This window comes from Pistacia vera, unplaced genomic scaffold (genome assembly GCF_008641045.1).
Source record: "Pistacia vera cultivar Batoury unplaced genomic scaffold, PisVer_v2 Contig44, whole genome shotgun sequence".
NCBI lineage: Eukaryota > Viridiplantae > Streptophyta > Magnoliopsida > Sapindales > Anacardiaceae > Pistacia > Pistacia vera.
Window position 1 is genome coordinate 118,080 of NW_022196268.1, and position 16,508 is coordinate 134,587.

General features: G+C 36.2%; 2 protein-coding genes and 2 pseudogenes across 2 annotated transcripts; 2 read left to right on the forward strand and 2 right to left on the reverse strand.

The window, feature by feature from the left end:
• Positions 1 to 364: 364 nt before the first annotated feature.
• Positions 365 to 2,976, forward strand: LOC116144265. Its single transcript, XM_031429731.1, has 5 exons — positions 365 to 870; positions 966 to 1,174; positions 1,276 to 1,374; positions 2,040 to 2,113; positions 2,737 to 2,976. Exons 1-5 carry the CDS (start codon positions 582 to 584, stop codon positions 2,960 to 2,962), a joined length of 897 nt encoding a protein of 298 aa, XP_031285591.1. The 5' UTR covers positions 365 to 581; the 3' UTR covers positions 2,963 to 2,976.
• Positions 2,977 to 3,105: 129 nt separating this feature from the next.
• Positions 3,106 to 9,034, reverse strand: LOC116144170 (pentatricopeptide repeat-containing protein At2g13600-like). The gene is made up of 2 exons (XM_031429629.1): positions 8,809 to 9,034; positions 3,106 to 5,709 (listed from the first exon to the last, which is right to left on the reverse strand). Exons 1-2 carry the CDS (start codon positions 9,032 to 9,034, stop codon positions 3,128 to 3,130), a joined length of 2,808 nt encoding a protein of 935 aa, XP_031285489.1. The 3' UTR covers positions 3,106 to 3,127.
• Positions 9,035 to 10,627: 1,593 nt separating this feature from the next.
• Positions 10,628 to 13,303, forward strand: LOC116144171 (annotated as a pseudogene).
• Positions 13,304 to 13,332: 29 nt separating this feature from the next.
• Positions 13,333 to 15,626, reverse strand: LOC116144172 (annotated as a pseudogene).
• Positions 15,627 to 16,508: the final 882 nt, after the last annotated feature.

Here is a 16,508-nt window from a genome sequence, read left to right on the forward strand (position 1 = left end):
CTCATTATTTATATGAAAGATATTTTTTAAAATAAAGAACACCATTAAAGATGTTCTTAGTGTCTGATCTCCTACTTGTGCACTAAAGATGCACAATTCTTCTAGGGTAATGACACTATAATGCCTTTAAAAAGTACAAGCTCGAGTCCGTGAAAAGTCTGGGGTTTTGATACCCATGCCAGGCCAACCCAGACTTTAGAACCAGAATTGGATTAAAAACGAAGGGTTTTTCCAAAATTTACCTGATGTAGGGTTAACGGAATACCTTTTTAGGGTATTATTTTGTAATTTTATTTTATGAAAAGATCTGGATGTAATTTTTAGAGGCTTGTACGCAATTTTAAAAAATTATCCGTAATTTTTAAAATTAAAGCCCGGACCCAGACCTGGTATTTCCCGGCCTGATTTTCAATACCCGGGTTTTCTACCTCCCCGGTAAGAAAAATCAATTCATCTGAATACAACGAGTCAACGATAATCCGAATCAGATGAAGAGTATCGTTGCCTAGAAGAACAGAAAAAAGGAAACTACCAGTTGTAGACACTAAGCGAGAGAACCTGAGTGCATAGAGAGAAAAAAAATGTACCTGAAGAAGCCACTATGGAGCGAAACGACGTCGAAACAGACCTCCTCCTCAACGGAATCTGAACCGACTGCCGTTTCAGAGCTCATCAACTCCCTTACCAAACAACGTCTCTACCGTGAAATCACTCTCGCTCTCCGTAACGGCCTCCGTGACGCGCGTGCCGACTTCTCCTTCCTCCGCCTCCGTGGCCTCCGTTCTCTTCTCAAAATTCTCCGCTCCGTTGCCCAATCTGACTCCACTATTAACCTCTTTTGCCACTCCCAATCCCTCCCCGATCTTCAAGGTTTAATTTTTAATTAATTGATTCAGTAATTAACCCTAATTTAATTTAATTCAATTCAATTCAGTTATTTTTTTCTTAATTTTGTGGTTCTTTAGTTGTACCTGTTTTGTTTCAACATTCGTTTAAAGAAGAGTCGGTGGAGGATAGAGTAACGAGTTTGGATCATATATTCAGTGTGGACCCAATGAAGATAACGAGTCCTTCAACGGACGCTGAAGTTGCTCTTGCGCTTCGGGTTTTGGAAGGTTGTTGTTTGCTTCACACAGAGAGCACTGATTTAGCCCATCAGCACAAGGCCATTCAGGTTTTCGTTTTTGATTTTTCTATTTATTTATTTTAATTTTTGAAATTGATTTTAGAATACATTAGAAACTCATAATAACTTAAGATTTATGGTTAATGCAGGTTTTAATGAATATTATGTCATCTCGAGGAGAACTCGAGCAAGGAGCATGCTTGGATGCTCTAATTTCAATAATGCTGGATTCTTCTGCCAATCAAATGGTATTTCATCACTTATTTTCTTCTATTTTTTGGTTTCCTAGCATAATTTTGTTGGCCAACAATGTTATAGTTCCTTGGATTTTGTTGCGAATTACAGAACATGATGGAATATTTTATCCCTATGTAGCCAAAAAAAAAAAAAAAAGTTGAAGGCAGTTAGTTGCGAGGTTGGTACTTAGTCATATACATTAGGAGTTACGGTTTGCTCAGTATCAACAAAATATGTTAGAATAGTATTTTGGATGCTGAGCACTGGAGACTAAAAGATTGAAATCGAAAAGAATTATTCTAGCATGCTTAGCTGTACTTAAAATCCAAGGAATTTCATGGCTTTCAAAGCTTGCCCAAGTTCTCCCACCATTATTATTGTAGAAGTTTTTTTTTGCCTATAATCAAATCCATACTAGAATCTAGCTCCTGTTGGATTAGGATTGTGCTTGTTGCAATTGTACAAGGAATTTGAGGAGACATGAAAGTCATAAAAAAGCTGGATATGATTAAACCCAGAAGGTTCATTTTCCTAATTATAGGGAATCCTTATATCCTTTCAGCTTGGCACCCATTGTCCTAGATTTTTCAGCCATTGAAAGTTTTTTTTTATTTTTTTATTTAATTTTTGATGATTAATCTTTGTAATATATGCATGTATGGCTACTTGTTTACAGGATTTTGAGGCATACAATGGCATTGAGGAAGTTGCAGATCTCATAAGAGACAAGCAAGTGGATGAAAATCTCAGGTTTCTCTTATTTTTCATATGATTTACTCATCCCTTTTTCTCCTACACGATATTCCTTTCAATGCTCATCCTTGATATTGGATTAAAGTTTTAAAAATGCAATCTATTGTTTGATTTAGTTCTTCTGCTTAGCACACTGTTTATCCACATTTGAATGCAGACATGTTATATGTTGTTGGTTGTGAAAAGTTTGAAGTATTTTCTTTTGTTCAATCAAAATAAATAAATAAAAAGTTACCTGTTAAGGGTGAATGATTTTGTTGGAGTAAGCTTAAAACTTTCGAACAATAGGGTTTCAATCAGCTTTCCAGTGGCAGCCACATGGTTTTAGCCCTCCTTATGTTTTTTCTGTATTTAAAACCTAAAAGATTACCCCTTTTTGTAAGAAGATGACAATAATTATAGTTGAAGAATTTGTTCCTCTCCTAATTTAAAGAGATGTTGAGTAAAAAAAAAAAAAAAACTCCATATTTTTCTATGCCCTTTTCTGTTATTAATACGGCTGAACAGGTAACCTAGTATAAAGTAACTAATGCCAAGTGAATTGTGTTAGAGATGATATCAGTTCTGTTTTACCCATTCTACTTGTAGCATTTCTCATATAAGAAATGTACTTTGACCAGGTTGAAATGTGGAGAATTCTTGCTATTACTCATTGGGCATCTAAATGGGAGGGAAAGGTCTCCCATGGCCACCATACATGAAGACATAAGGCGACTTCTTGGTGAAAAATCTGCTTCATTGATATGGGCAGCAAGTCAATTTGGCTCTACCCTTAATCCAGATGAGAGACTGACAGCTTTACACATTCAAGCTCGCAGGGTTTTAGAATCTCTGGACCTGTACTAATTCTAATACTGAATACGTAATCTCATTGAAAAGTTTCATCGATGACCAGAGAATAAAAAGATGCATGTATGTATGTGTCATATTATCTGTATTAGTGATGCTAATTATTCGGGTAGAGAAGTTTAGAAAGGTCTAGTTGCATATTTTGCCTCGCCAGCATTGTGCTTACAGAGCGGTTTCAAATTGTGTTTTTATATTAAGAGTGAGAGTTTTCAAGGTGTTGTAAATCTCTTCTGTTCTCTCATGAGACCTATCACTAGCAAGAAAAGTATGTATTTCATCTCTGTCTTCAATCCAACTGCAGCCTGGGTTCTTCTGCATTCCTTTATTCTTCATTTTTTGTCTTGTTCTTACTAGATCAGACCATCTCGCAGCATAAGCATATAAATTTGCAAGCAAAACATAGTTTCCGGTATTATTTGGTTCCAGCTCTATGAGCTTCTCTGCAGCAATTTGCCCTAACTCAACATTGCCATGAATAACACAACCTCCAAGCAAAGCACTCCAAATCACTGAATCAGGTGTCACAGGAGTTTTCTTAATAATATCATAAGCTTCATGAAGCTGTCCGGCACGACTTAAGAGATCAACCATACATGTGTAGTGTTTTACCGAAGGTCGCAGGTTATAGAACTCCATCAGATCAAAGAATTTGTGACCTATCTCAATGGAACCTGCATGGACACATGAGGAAAGAACCGACAGGAAACTCACATCGTCTGGTCTAAAACCTTTGGCTAGCATTCTTTGAAAATGAGCAATTCCCTCCTCTCCTTGTCCATGCATGGCATATGCTGTAAGCATGGCATTCTGGGAAACCAAATCAGGTCTCAGTATCCTCTTATAAGCCAACTGTGCATGCATCAAACTACCACATTTTGCATACATGTCCACAAGGGCTGCTCCTATATAGACATCTGAATCGTACCCACATCTAATTGAATGAGCATGAACCTGCTTCCCGCGCTCCATTGTGGCCAAATTTGAGCAAGCAGATAGAATAATTCCAACCGTATAAATATCAGGAGTCAGATTTGAAGCATGCATTCTAGAGAACAGCTGCATGGCTGTATCATGGTGGCCATTTTCCACATGACCTGCAATAATACCATTCCAAGTATAAGAATTTGGCTCAAAGCCACCTTCTTTCATCCTTTGAAGAAGATTTTGAATGCTTTCAATGCGATTGCAGTGGGCATAACCAGAGATCAGAGCATTCCATGTTGCTGTATCTGTTTCAACTACTTCATCAAAAGCCATTTGAGCAGCCACTAGGTCCTGACATTTACAGTACATTTCTACCAAAGCTCCACCAACAAAGGTATTAGATTGCAGACCCACGCTAACAGCATGGGCATGTATCACCTTCCCTAGTCTCAGAGAAGCCATATCAGCACAAGCAGTAAGAGCACTGCCAAAGGTGAAAGTGTCAGGTTCAATACCATCTTCCATAAGCAACTCCCTGAACATGCTCAACGCTTCATCAAACAAAAAGTTGTCTACATATCCAGAAATCATCGAGTTCCACGAAATTGTATCTTTCTTGATACCCATTTGCTCCATCTGATCAAATAGCTCCCTGGCTTCAGAAATGTTACCATTCTCACAGTAGCCAACAATCATTGTGTTACAAGATACATCATTTTTCACTGAGAACTTCGAAAATAACTTGAAAGCACTTCCCATATCAGCACACCTCCTATACACATCTACTAATCCATTTACAACAAAAGGGTTAGACATAAATGCATGCCGTGTGATATACCCATGAAATTCTTTTCCAAGTTGTAGCTTTTGTAATCTAGCACAAGCAGGAAGAACACTTGCTAGAGTCCGTGCATTTGGTTGCAGCCCTTCTGCCTGCATCCTAAACAACATCCCTATGGCTTCCTCATCATAACCATTCTGCGCAAAACCTCCAATAACTGCACTCCAAGATACAAGATTGGGCGTTATGTTATCCAAAGAAGACATTATCTCAAGAAACTCCAACGCCTCATAAACCATTCCATTGGCAGCACAAGCTGTGACAATAGAATTCCATGACACACGATCCCTTTCTGTCATCACACTCAAAAATTTCTTCGCATCATCTAAGCTTCCACATTTACCATACATATCAATAAGAGCATTACCCACATAAATATTAGAAACAAACTGATATTTTATTACCATCCCATGTAATTGTCTCCCTAGTTCTACCATAGCAAGACCACTGCAAATCTTCAAGATTATTGGAAACACGAAAAATTCCAAATCAATGTCTTCAATTTGCAATTCTTGAAAAAGCGAAACAGCTTCCATAAAAAATCCAACATCTTCATACAAGTTAAGAATGGCTGCATAAGAATATAAGTTTTTAAGCGGCGTTTTATCAAACACTAAATTTGCATCCCCTAAACGACCACACCGACCATACATCTGCAGCAACTTGGTTTCTACAAACTCATGGCCGCGAAACCCAGTTTTGATGGTATGAGCGTGTACTTGTTTTCCTAAATTTGGGCATTTACAGGACTCGAGAACGGAAGCATATGTAGTTGAATTTACAGGTTTGTTAAGGAAGGAGTGATGGGCGTGATCCGGGGGTGAGTGAAGGTGCATGGATTGTTGAGTAGGGTTTAATCTTTGAAGTGAAACGTTGATGGGGTTGCGAGCAGGAGCAGAATTTTGGTGAAGTGGCGTTGACGGTGCTGTGAATGGCTGAGTTATTGGCTCCAACATTTGAGTTTGAGCAGACAATTTGGCTTAGGCTCGTGTAAAATGACGAGAAATCTTACGTCAAGCATCTAACTTTGTTCTTTGTTTAATTAAATACATCGTATGTAATACTAATTTGGTATTAAATATAGAATAAATAATAGAGTATTATATTTACAAAAAATTTATACAGTTTTTTTATATAAATTAATGTGATAGAATATAATTATAAAAAATCAAGTTAATAAATACACTTTTAAGTTTTCTCTTAAAATTATTGGATTAATAAAAATAAATATTTAATTTATTCTTAATAGAAATTAGTAGTTTTTTTTTTATTTATTTAAATGTGAATTTATACTCATTTGAAATAAAGTTCTCAAAATATATTATTTAGCAAATTCACATAGTAAAAATAGAAAATTTTACAAAAAGTTATCTCGTAGTAATTGCACTCTTACATTGTGAGTCTAATAATAGATTAGGATGAATTATGACATGTGCCATCTAAATTAGATTTGTGAATGAGACCCAAACCCAAAACAAAACTACGAGGCACAACGAAGGTTTGTAGCTGAAATTACAACTTTTAGAAAGTTCATTCTATACCTCAAAATTTGACACTTGAGAATTGATTTTTTTGGCCTCCATCAAATTGATCAATAGCTCCTCTTTTTAAAAGTTTTTAGTATTTTACATTTTTAATCTTAAACACAGTTACAAAAAAATATACTATGATTTCTACTTACATCTACGCTGTTAAACATTTAATTCTTTGCATAAACCCTAAATCTACATTATTATAAACCAATGAAAATATATTTCAAAAACTGCTAGATATCCTACACCCAAAAATCCAACTGCCATTTCAACATAGAATTATCAGATTTCGCATAACTTAAGAGTCAAGTTTTGATTCTAAAATTGAAATTGGGGAAATGGGTGCAAAAGAAAAACCTAATTAAGATTAAAAGGGTATTTTTGGGTATTAAATGGGCTATAAAAAAGATGTTTTTAAATACGAAATAGGAGTATTTAATAATGGAGATTGGAGGCTACAGATCAATCAGATCGCGGTTTAAAAATCACTTCCCTTGCATAAAACCCAAAATAGTTTGATACTTGGGCCACGAAAAATATCCATCATTTCTTAAGGAGCAGTGTTATTTAAGTACCCTTAAACTCTTTTTAAGCCTTATTATTAGTTTTTTAAATAAAAAAAATTATATTGTAAATACAAAAGTAGAAGTTATTTTTGCCTATAATCAAATCCCTACTAGAATCTAGTCCTGTTGGATTAGGATGGTTGTTGTGCAATGTACCGGAATTGAGGAGACATGAAAGTCATAAAAAAGTTGGATATGATTAAACCCAGACGGTTCATTTCCTAATTATAGGGAATCCTTATATCCTTTCAGCTTGGCACCCATTGTCCTAGACTTTTCAGCCATTGAAAGTTATTATTATTTTTTTTTATTTTAATTTATTTAATTTTTGATGATTAATCTTGTAATATATGCATGTATGGCTATTGTTTACAGGATTTTGAGGCATACAATGGTATTGAGGAAGTTGCAGATCCATAAGAGACAAGCAAGTGGATGAAAATCTCAGGTTTCTCTTATTTTTCATTTGATTTACTCATCCTTTTTCTCCTACACGATATTCCTTTCAATGCTCATCCTTGATATTGGATTAAAGTTTTAAAAATGCAATCTATTGTTTGATTGTTCTTCTGCTTAGGACACTGTTTATCCACATTTGAATGCAGACATGTTATATGTTGTTGGTTGTGAAAAGTTTGAAGTTTTTCTTGTTCAATCAAAATAAATAAATAAAAAGTTACCTGTAAGGGTGAATGATTTTGTTGGAGTAAGCTTAAAACTGTCGAACAATAGGATTTCAATCAGCTTCCAGTGGCAGCCACATGGTTTTAGCCCTCCCATTTTTTTCTGTATTTAAAACCTAAAAGTTACCCCTTTTGTAAGAAGATGCAAAATTATAGTTGAAGAATTTGTTCCTCTCTAATTTAAAGAGATGTTGAGGGAAAAAAAAAAAAAAAAAACTCCATATGTTTCTATGCCCTTTGTTATAATAGGGCTGAACAGGTAACCTAGTATAAGTAACTAATGCCAAGTGAATTGTGTTAGAGAGATATCAGTTCTGTTTTACCCCATTCCAAGAAACGTACTTTGACCAGGTTGAAATGTGGAGAATTCTTGCTATTACTCATTGGGCATCTAAATGGGAGGGAAAGGTCTCCCATGGCCACCATACACGAAGACATAAGGCGACTCTTGGTGAAAAATCTGCTTCATTGATAGGGCAGCAAGTCAATGGCTCTACCCTTAATCCAGATGAGAGACTGACAGCTTACACATTCAAGCTCGCAGGGTTTTAGAATCTCTGGACCTGTACTAATTCTAATACTGAATACGTAATCTCATTGAAAAGTTTCATGATGACCAGAGAATAAAAAGATGCATGTATATATGTGTCATATTATCGTATTAGTGATGCTAATTATTCGGGCAGAGAAGTTTAGAAAGGTCTAGTTGCAATTTTGCCTCGCCAGCATTGTGCTTACAGAGCAGTTTCAAATTGTGTTTTTATATTAAGAGTGAGAGTTTTCAGGTGTGTAAATCTCTTCTGTTCTCTCATGAGACCTATCACTAGCAAGAAAAGTATGTATTTCATCTCTGTCTTCAATCCAACTGCAGCCTGGGTTCTTCTGCATTCCTTTATTTCATTCTGTCTTGTTCTTACTAGATAGACCATCTCGCAGCATAAGCATATAAATTTGCAAGCAAAACATAGTTTCGGTATTATTGGTTCCAGCTCTATGAGCTCTCTGCAGCAATTTGCCCTAACTCAACATTGCCATGAATAACACAACCTCCAAGCAAAGCACTCCATCACTGAATCAGGTGTCACGAGTTTTCTTAATAATATCATAAGCTTCATGAAGCTGTCCGGCACGACTTAAGAGATCAACCATACATGTGTAGTGTTTTACCGAAGGTCGCAGGTTATAGAACTCCATCAGATCAAAGAATTTGTGACCTATCTCAATGGAACCTGCATGGACACATGAGGAAAGAACCGACAGGAAACTCACATCGTCTGGTCTAAAACCTTTGGCTAGCATTCTTTGAAAAGAGCAATTCCCTCCTCTCCTTGTCCATGCATGGCAATGCTGTAAGCATGGCATCTGGGAAACAAATCAGGTCTCAGTATCCTCTTATAAGCCAACTGTGCATGCATCAAACTACCACATTTTGCATACATGTCCACAAGGGCTGCTCCTATATAGACATCTGAATCGTACCCACATCTAATTGAATGAGCATGAACCTGCTTCCCGCGCTCCATTGTGGCCAAATTGAGCAAGCAGATAGAATAATTCCAACGTATAAATATCAGGAGTCAGATTTGAAGCATGCATTCTAGAGAACAGCTGCATGGCTGTATCATGGTGGCCATTTTCCCATGACCTGCAATAATACCATTCCAAGTATAAGAATTTGGCTCAAAGCCACCTTCTTTCATCCTTTGAAGAAGATTTTGAATGCTTTCAAGCGATTGCGTGGGCATAACCAGAGATCAGAGCATTCCATGTTGCTGTATCTGTTTCAACACTTCATCAAAAGCCATTTGAGCAGCCACTAGGTCCTGACATTTACAGTACATTCTACCAAAGCTCCACCAACAAAGGTATTAGATTGCAGACCCCCGCTAACAGCAGGGCATGTATCACCTTCCTAGTCTCAGAGAAGCCATATCAGCACAAGCAGTAAGAGCACTGCCAAAGGTGAAAGTGTCAGGTTCAATACCATCTTCCAAAGCAGGTCATCATGCTGTTAGGTAGGGGAGAATGTCACATTCAACCCAAGCCCAAGTCCATACGAGGCCCAAGATTCAGTTCAAGAAGCTTGACTCAGACTTGACCCAAAAGCATCAAAGAATATGCTTAAAAATCTTTCTAGAAGCTTCTAGAATGTTCTTTCACAAAAAAAAAAAAAAAATGCAGTAGAATATGATTAGGATTCTGTTGCTTGTAAAATTAATTCTAGCTATTAATCTTAATGAATGTGTATGGATCTAGACTGTCAGATCTACTTGTAAACTCCTATATAAAGCTAGTCAGTCTTAGGTTATTTTCATATTTCAAGCATTGTATTTCATTGAGGGCAATACAATAAAGTTTTTCTCTCTATTTCTATTCTTTGTGTTCTTATTTTTCTTTGAGAGTTTGTGGGTTATTTAGACTTACTTAAAGTATCTCCAAATGACTCTTTAAATGATTCAAACTCTTTATTATAAAGAGTTTATCCATAGAAACAAGAGTCCAACAGACTCTTTATTCTTTAAATATAAATTAAAGAGTGAATTTGGCTCTCCACATTTAGAGAATCAAATTTCATTCTCTATCCTAATTTTAAATAAGAAATTACAAGTTTCTATGCATTTTATTTATGATTTATCTCTCATATTAAGTTTTTTTCTTGAAAAAACATATTCTCTCTCTTAAAATTTAAAGAGTCTATTGGATTTGAATAAAAATTTTGTTCTTTATATTTAAAAATCAATTAAAATACTCTTTATTTATACGGAAGATGCTTTTTAAAATAAAGAACACTATTGGAGATGCTCGTTGTGTCTGATCTCCTATTTGTGCACTAAAGATGCACGATTCTTCTAGGGTAATGACACTGGAATGCATTTAAAAAGTACAAGCTCGAGTCCGTGAAAAGTCTGGGGTTTTGATACCCATGCCAGGCCAACCCAGACTTTAGAACCAGAATTGGATTAAAAACGAAGGGTTTTTCCAAAATTTACCTGATGTAGGGTTAACGGAATACCTTTTTAGGGTATTATTTTGTAATTTTATTTTATGAAAAGATCTGGATGTAATTTTTAGAGGCTTGTACGCAATTTTAAAAAATTATCCGTAATTTTTAAAATTAAAGCCCGGACCCAGACCTGGTATTTCCCGGCCTGATTTTCAATACCCGGGTTTTCTACCTCCCCGGTAAGAAAAATCAATTCATCTGAATACAACGAGTCAACGATAATCCGAATCAGATGAAGAGTATCGTTGCCTAGAAGAACAGAAAAAAGGAAACTACCAGTTGTAGACACTAAGCGAGAGAACCTGAGTGCGTAGAGAGAAAAAAAATGTACCTGAAGAAGCCACTATGGAGCGAAACGACGTCGAAACAGACCTCCTCCTCAACGGAATCTGAACCGACTGCCGTTTCAGAGCTCATCAACTCCCTTACCAAACAACGTCTCTACCGCGAAATCACTCTTGCTCTCCGTAACGGCCTCCGTGACGCGCGTGCCGACTTCTCCTTCCTCCGCCTCCGTGGCCTCCGTTCTCTCCTCAAAATTCTCCGCTCCGTCGCCCAATCTGACTCCACTATTAACCTCTTTTGCCACTCCCAATCCCTCCCCGATCTTCAAGGTTTCATTTTTAATTAATTGATTCATTAATTAACCCTAATTTTATTTAATTCAATTCAATTCAGTTATTTTTTTTCTTAATTTTGTGGTTCTTTAGTTGTACCTGTTTTGTTTCAACATTCGTTTAAAGAAGAGTCGATGGAGGATAGAGTAACGAGTTTGGATCATATATTCAGTGTGGACCCAATGAAGATAACGAGTCCTTCAACGGACGCTGAAGTTGCTCTTGCGCTTCGGGTTTTGGAAGGTTGTTGTTTGCTTCACACAGAGAGCACTGATTTAGCCCATCAGCATAAGGCCATTCAGGTTTTCGTTTTTGATTTTTCTATTTATTTATTTTAATTTTTGAAATTGATTTTAGAATACATTAGAAACTCATAATAACTTAAGATTTATGGTTAATGCAGGTTTTAATGAATATTATGTCATCTCGAGGAGAACTCGAGCAAGGAGCATGCTTGGATGCTCTAATTTCAATAATGCTGGATTCTTCTGCCAATCAAATGGTATTTCATCACTTATTTTCTTCTATTTTTTGGTTTCCTAGCATAATTTTGTTGGCCAACAATGTTATAGTTCCTTGGATTTTGTTGCGAATTACAGAACATGATGGAATATTTTATCCCTATGTAGCCAAAAAAAAAAAAAAAAGTTGAAGGCAGTTAGTTGCGAGGTTGGTACTTAGTCATATACATTAGGAGTTACGGTTTGCTCAGTATCAACAAAATATGTTAGAATAGTATTTTGGATGCTGAGCACTGGAGACTAAAAGATTGAAATCGAAAAGAATTATTCTAGCATGCTTAGCTGTACTTAAAATCCAAGGAATTTCATGGCTTTCAAAGCTTGCCCAAGTTCTCCCACCATTATTATTGTAGAAGTTTTTTTTTGCCTATAATCAAATCCATACTAGAATCTTGCTCCTGTTGGATTAGGATTGTGCTTGTTGCAATTGTACAAGGAATTTGAGGAGACATGAAAGTCATAAAAAAGCTGGATATGATTAAACCCAGATGGTTCATTTTCCTAATTATAGGGAATCCTTATATCCTTTCAGCTTGGCACCCATTGTCCTAATTTTTCAGCCATTGAAAGTTTTTTTTATTTTTTTATTTAATTTTTGAGGATTAATCTTTGTAATATATGCATGTATGGCTACTTGTTTACAGGATTTTGAGGCATACAATGGATTGAGGAAGTTGCAGTTCTCATAAGAGACAAGCAAGTGGATGAAAATCTCAGGTTTCTCTTATTTTTCATATATTTACTCATCCCTTTTTCTCCTACACGATATTCCTTTCAATGCTCATCCTTGATATTGGATAAATTTTAAAAATGCAATCTATTGTTTGATTTAGTTCTTCTGCTTAGCACACTGTTTATCCACATTTGAATGCAGACATTTATATTTGTTGGTTGTGAAAAGTTTGAAGTTTTTCTTTTGTTCATCAAAATATAAATAAAAAGTTACCTGTTAAGGGTGAATGATTTTGTTGGAGTAGCTTAAAACTTCGAACAATAGTTTCAATCAGCTTTCCATGGCAGCCACATGGTTTTAGCCCTCCTTATTTTTTTCTGTATTTAAACCTAAAAGATTACCCCTTTTTGTAAGAAGATGACAATAATTATAGTTGAAGAATTTGTTCCTCTCTTAATTTAAAGAGATGTTGAAAAAAAAAAAAAAACACTCCATATTTTCTATGCCCTTTTCTGTTATTAATAGGCTGAACAGGTAACCTAGTATAAAGTAACTATGCCAAGTGAATTGTGTTAGAGATATATCAGTTCTGTTTTACCCATTCACACTTCAAGAAAGTACTTTGACCAGGTGAAATGTGGAGAATTCTTGCTATTACTCATTGGGCACTAATGGGAGGGAAAGGTCTCCCATGGCCACCATACACGACAGAAGGCGACTTCTTGGTGAAAAATCTGCTTCATTGATATGGGCAGCAATCAATTTGGCTTACCCTTAATCCAGAGGAGAGACTGACAGCTTTACACATTCAAGCTCGCAGGGTTTTAGAATCTCTGGACCTGTACTATTCTAATACTGAATACGTAATCTCATTGAAAAGTTTCATGATCCAGAGAATAAAAGATGCATGTATTATGTGTCATATTATCTGTATTAGTGATGCTAATTATTCGGGGAGAGAGTTTAGAAAGGTCTAGTTGCATATTTTGCCTCGCCAGCATTGTGCTTACAGAGCGGTTTCAAATTGTGTTTTTATATTAAGAGTGAGAGTTTTCAGGGTGTTGTAAATCTCTTCTGTTCTCTCATGAGACCTATCACTACAAGAAAAGTATGTATTTCATCTCTGTCTTCAATCCAACTGCAGCCTGGGTTCTTCTGCATTCCTTTATTCTTCATTTTTGTCTTTTTCTTACTAATAGACCATCTCCAGCATAAGCATATAATTTGCAAGCAAACATAGTTTCCGGTATTATTGTTTCCAGCTCTATGAGCTTCTCTGCAGCAATTTGCCCTAACTCAACATTGCCATGAATAACACAACCTCCAAGCAAAGCACTCCAAATCACTGAATCAGGTGTCACAGGAGTTTTCTTAATAATATCATAAGCTCATGAAGCTGTCCGGCACGACTTAAGAGATCAACCATACATGTGTAGTGTTTTACCGAAGGTCCAGTTATAAAACTCCATCAGATCAAAGAATTTGTGACCTATCTCAATGGAACCGCATGGACACATGAGGAAAGAACCGACAGGAAACTCACATCGTCTGGTCTAAAACCTTTGGCTAGCATTCTTTGAAAATGAGCAATTCCCTCCTCTCCTTGTCCATGCATGGCATATGCTGTAAGCATGGCATTCTGGGAAACCAATCAGGTCTCAGTATCCTCTTATAAGCCACTGTGCATGCATCAAACTACCACATTTTGCATACATGTCCACAAGGGCTGCTCCTATATAGACTCTGAATCGTACCCACATCTAATTGAATGAGCATGAACCTGCTTCCCCGCTCCATTGTCCAAATTTGAGCAAGCAGATAATAATTCCAACGGTATAATATCAGGAGTCAGATTTGAAGCATGCTTCTAGAGAACGCTGCATGGCTGTATCATGGTGGCCATTTTCCACATGACCTGCATATACCATTCCAAGTATAAGAATTTGGCTCAAACCACCTTCTTTCATCCTTTGAAGAAGATTTTGAATGCTTTCATCGATTGCAGTGGGCATAACCAGAGATCAGAGCATTCCATGTTGCGTATCTGTTTCAACTACTTCATCAAAAGCCATTTGAGCAGCCACTATTCCTGACATTACTAACTTTCTACCAAAGCTCCACCAACAGTTATTAGATTGCAGACCCACGCTAACACAGGGCATGTATCACCTTCCCTAGTCTCAGAAAGCACTATCAGCACAAGCAGTAAGAGCACTGCCAAAGGTAAAAGTGTCAGGTTCAATACCATCTTCCACACACTCCCTGAACATGCTCAACGCTTCATCAAACAAAAAGTTGTCTACATATCCGAAATCATCGAGTTCCACGAAATTGTATCTTTCTTGATACCCTTTGCTCCTCTGATCATAGCTCCCTGGCTTCAGAAATGTTACCATTCTCACAGTAGCCAACAATCATTGTGTTACAGATACATCATTTTTCACTGAGAACTTCGAAAATAACTTGAAAGCACTTCCCATAGCCACACCTCCTATACACATCTACTAATCCATTTACAACAAAAGGGTTAGACATAATGCATGCCGTGTGATATACCCATGAAATTCTTTTCCAAGTGTAGCTTTTGTAATCTAGCACAAGCAGGAGAACACTTGCTAGAGTCCGTGCATTTGGTTGCAGCCCTTCTGCCTGCATCCTAAACACATCCCTATGGCTTCCTCATCATAACCATTCTGCGCAAAACCTCCAATAACTGCACCCAAGATACAAGATTGGGCGTTATTTATCCAAAGAAGACATTATCTCAAGAACTCCAACGCCTCATAAACCATTCCATTGGCGCACAAGCTGTGACAATAGAATTCCATGACACCGATCCTTTTCTGTCATCACACTCAAAAATTTCTTCGCATCATCTAAGCTTCCACATTTACCATACATATCAATAGAGCATTACCCACATAAATATTAGAAACAAACTGATATTTTATTACCATCCCATGTATGGTCTCCTCATTCTACCATAGCAGACCACTGCAAATCTTCAAGATTATTAAACACGAAATTCCAAATCAATGTCTTCAATTTGCAATTCTTGAAAAGCGAAACAGCTTCCATAAAATCCACATCTTCATACAAGTTAGAATGGCTGCATAAGATATAAGTTTTTAAGCGGCGTTTTTCAAACACTAAATTTGCATCCCCTAAACGACCACACCGACCTACATCTGCAGCAACTTGGTTTCTACAAACTCATGGCCGCGAAACCCAGTTTTGATGATGAGCGTGTACTTGTTTTCCTAAATTTGGGCATTTACAGGACTCGAGAACGGAAGCATATTAGTTGAATTTACGGTTTGTTAGACGGTGATGGGCGTGATGGGGTGTGAAGGTGCATGGATTGTTATAGGGTTTAATCTTTGAAGTGAAACGTTGATGGGTTGCGAGCAGGAGCGAATTTTGGTGAATGGCGTTGAGGTGCTGTGAATGGCTGGTATTGGCTCCAACTTTGAGTTTGGCAGACAATTGGCTTAGGCTCGTGTAAAATGACGAGAAATCTTACGTCAAGCATCTAACTTTGTTCTTTGTTTAATTAAATACATGTATTATACTAATGTATAATTATATAATAAAACAAAAAATTATACATTTTTTATATAAATTAATGTGATAGAATATAATTATAAAATCAAGTTAATAAATACACTTTAAGTTTTCTCTTAAATTATTGGATTAATAATAAATTTAATTTACTCTTAATAGAAATTAGTAGTTTTTTTTATTTATTTAAATGTGAATTTTCCTCATTTGAAATAAGTTCTCAAAATTATTATTTAGCAATTCACTTAGTAAAATAGAAATTTTACAAAAAGTTATCTCGTAGAATTGCACTCTTACATTGTGAGTCTAATAATAGATTAGGATGAATTATGACCCAAACCCAAACAAACTACGAGGCACAGTTTGTAGCTGAAATTACAACTTTAGAAAGTTCATTCTATACCTCAAAATTTGAACTTGAGAATGATTTTTTTGGCCTCCATCAAATTGATCAATAGCCCCTCTTTTTAAAGTTTTGTATTTTACATTTTAACCTTAACACAGTTACAAAAAAAATATATGATTTCTACTACATCACGCTTAGTTAAACATTTAATTCTTGCATAAACCCTAAATCTAATTATATAAACATAAATTTGTTTTTCAATGAAATATATTCTA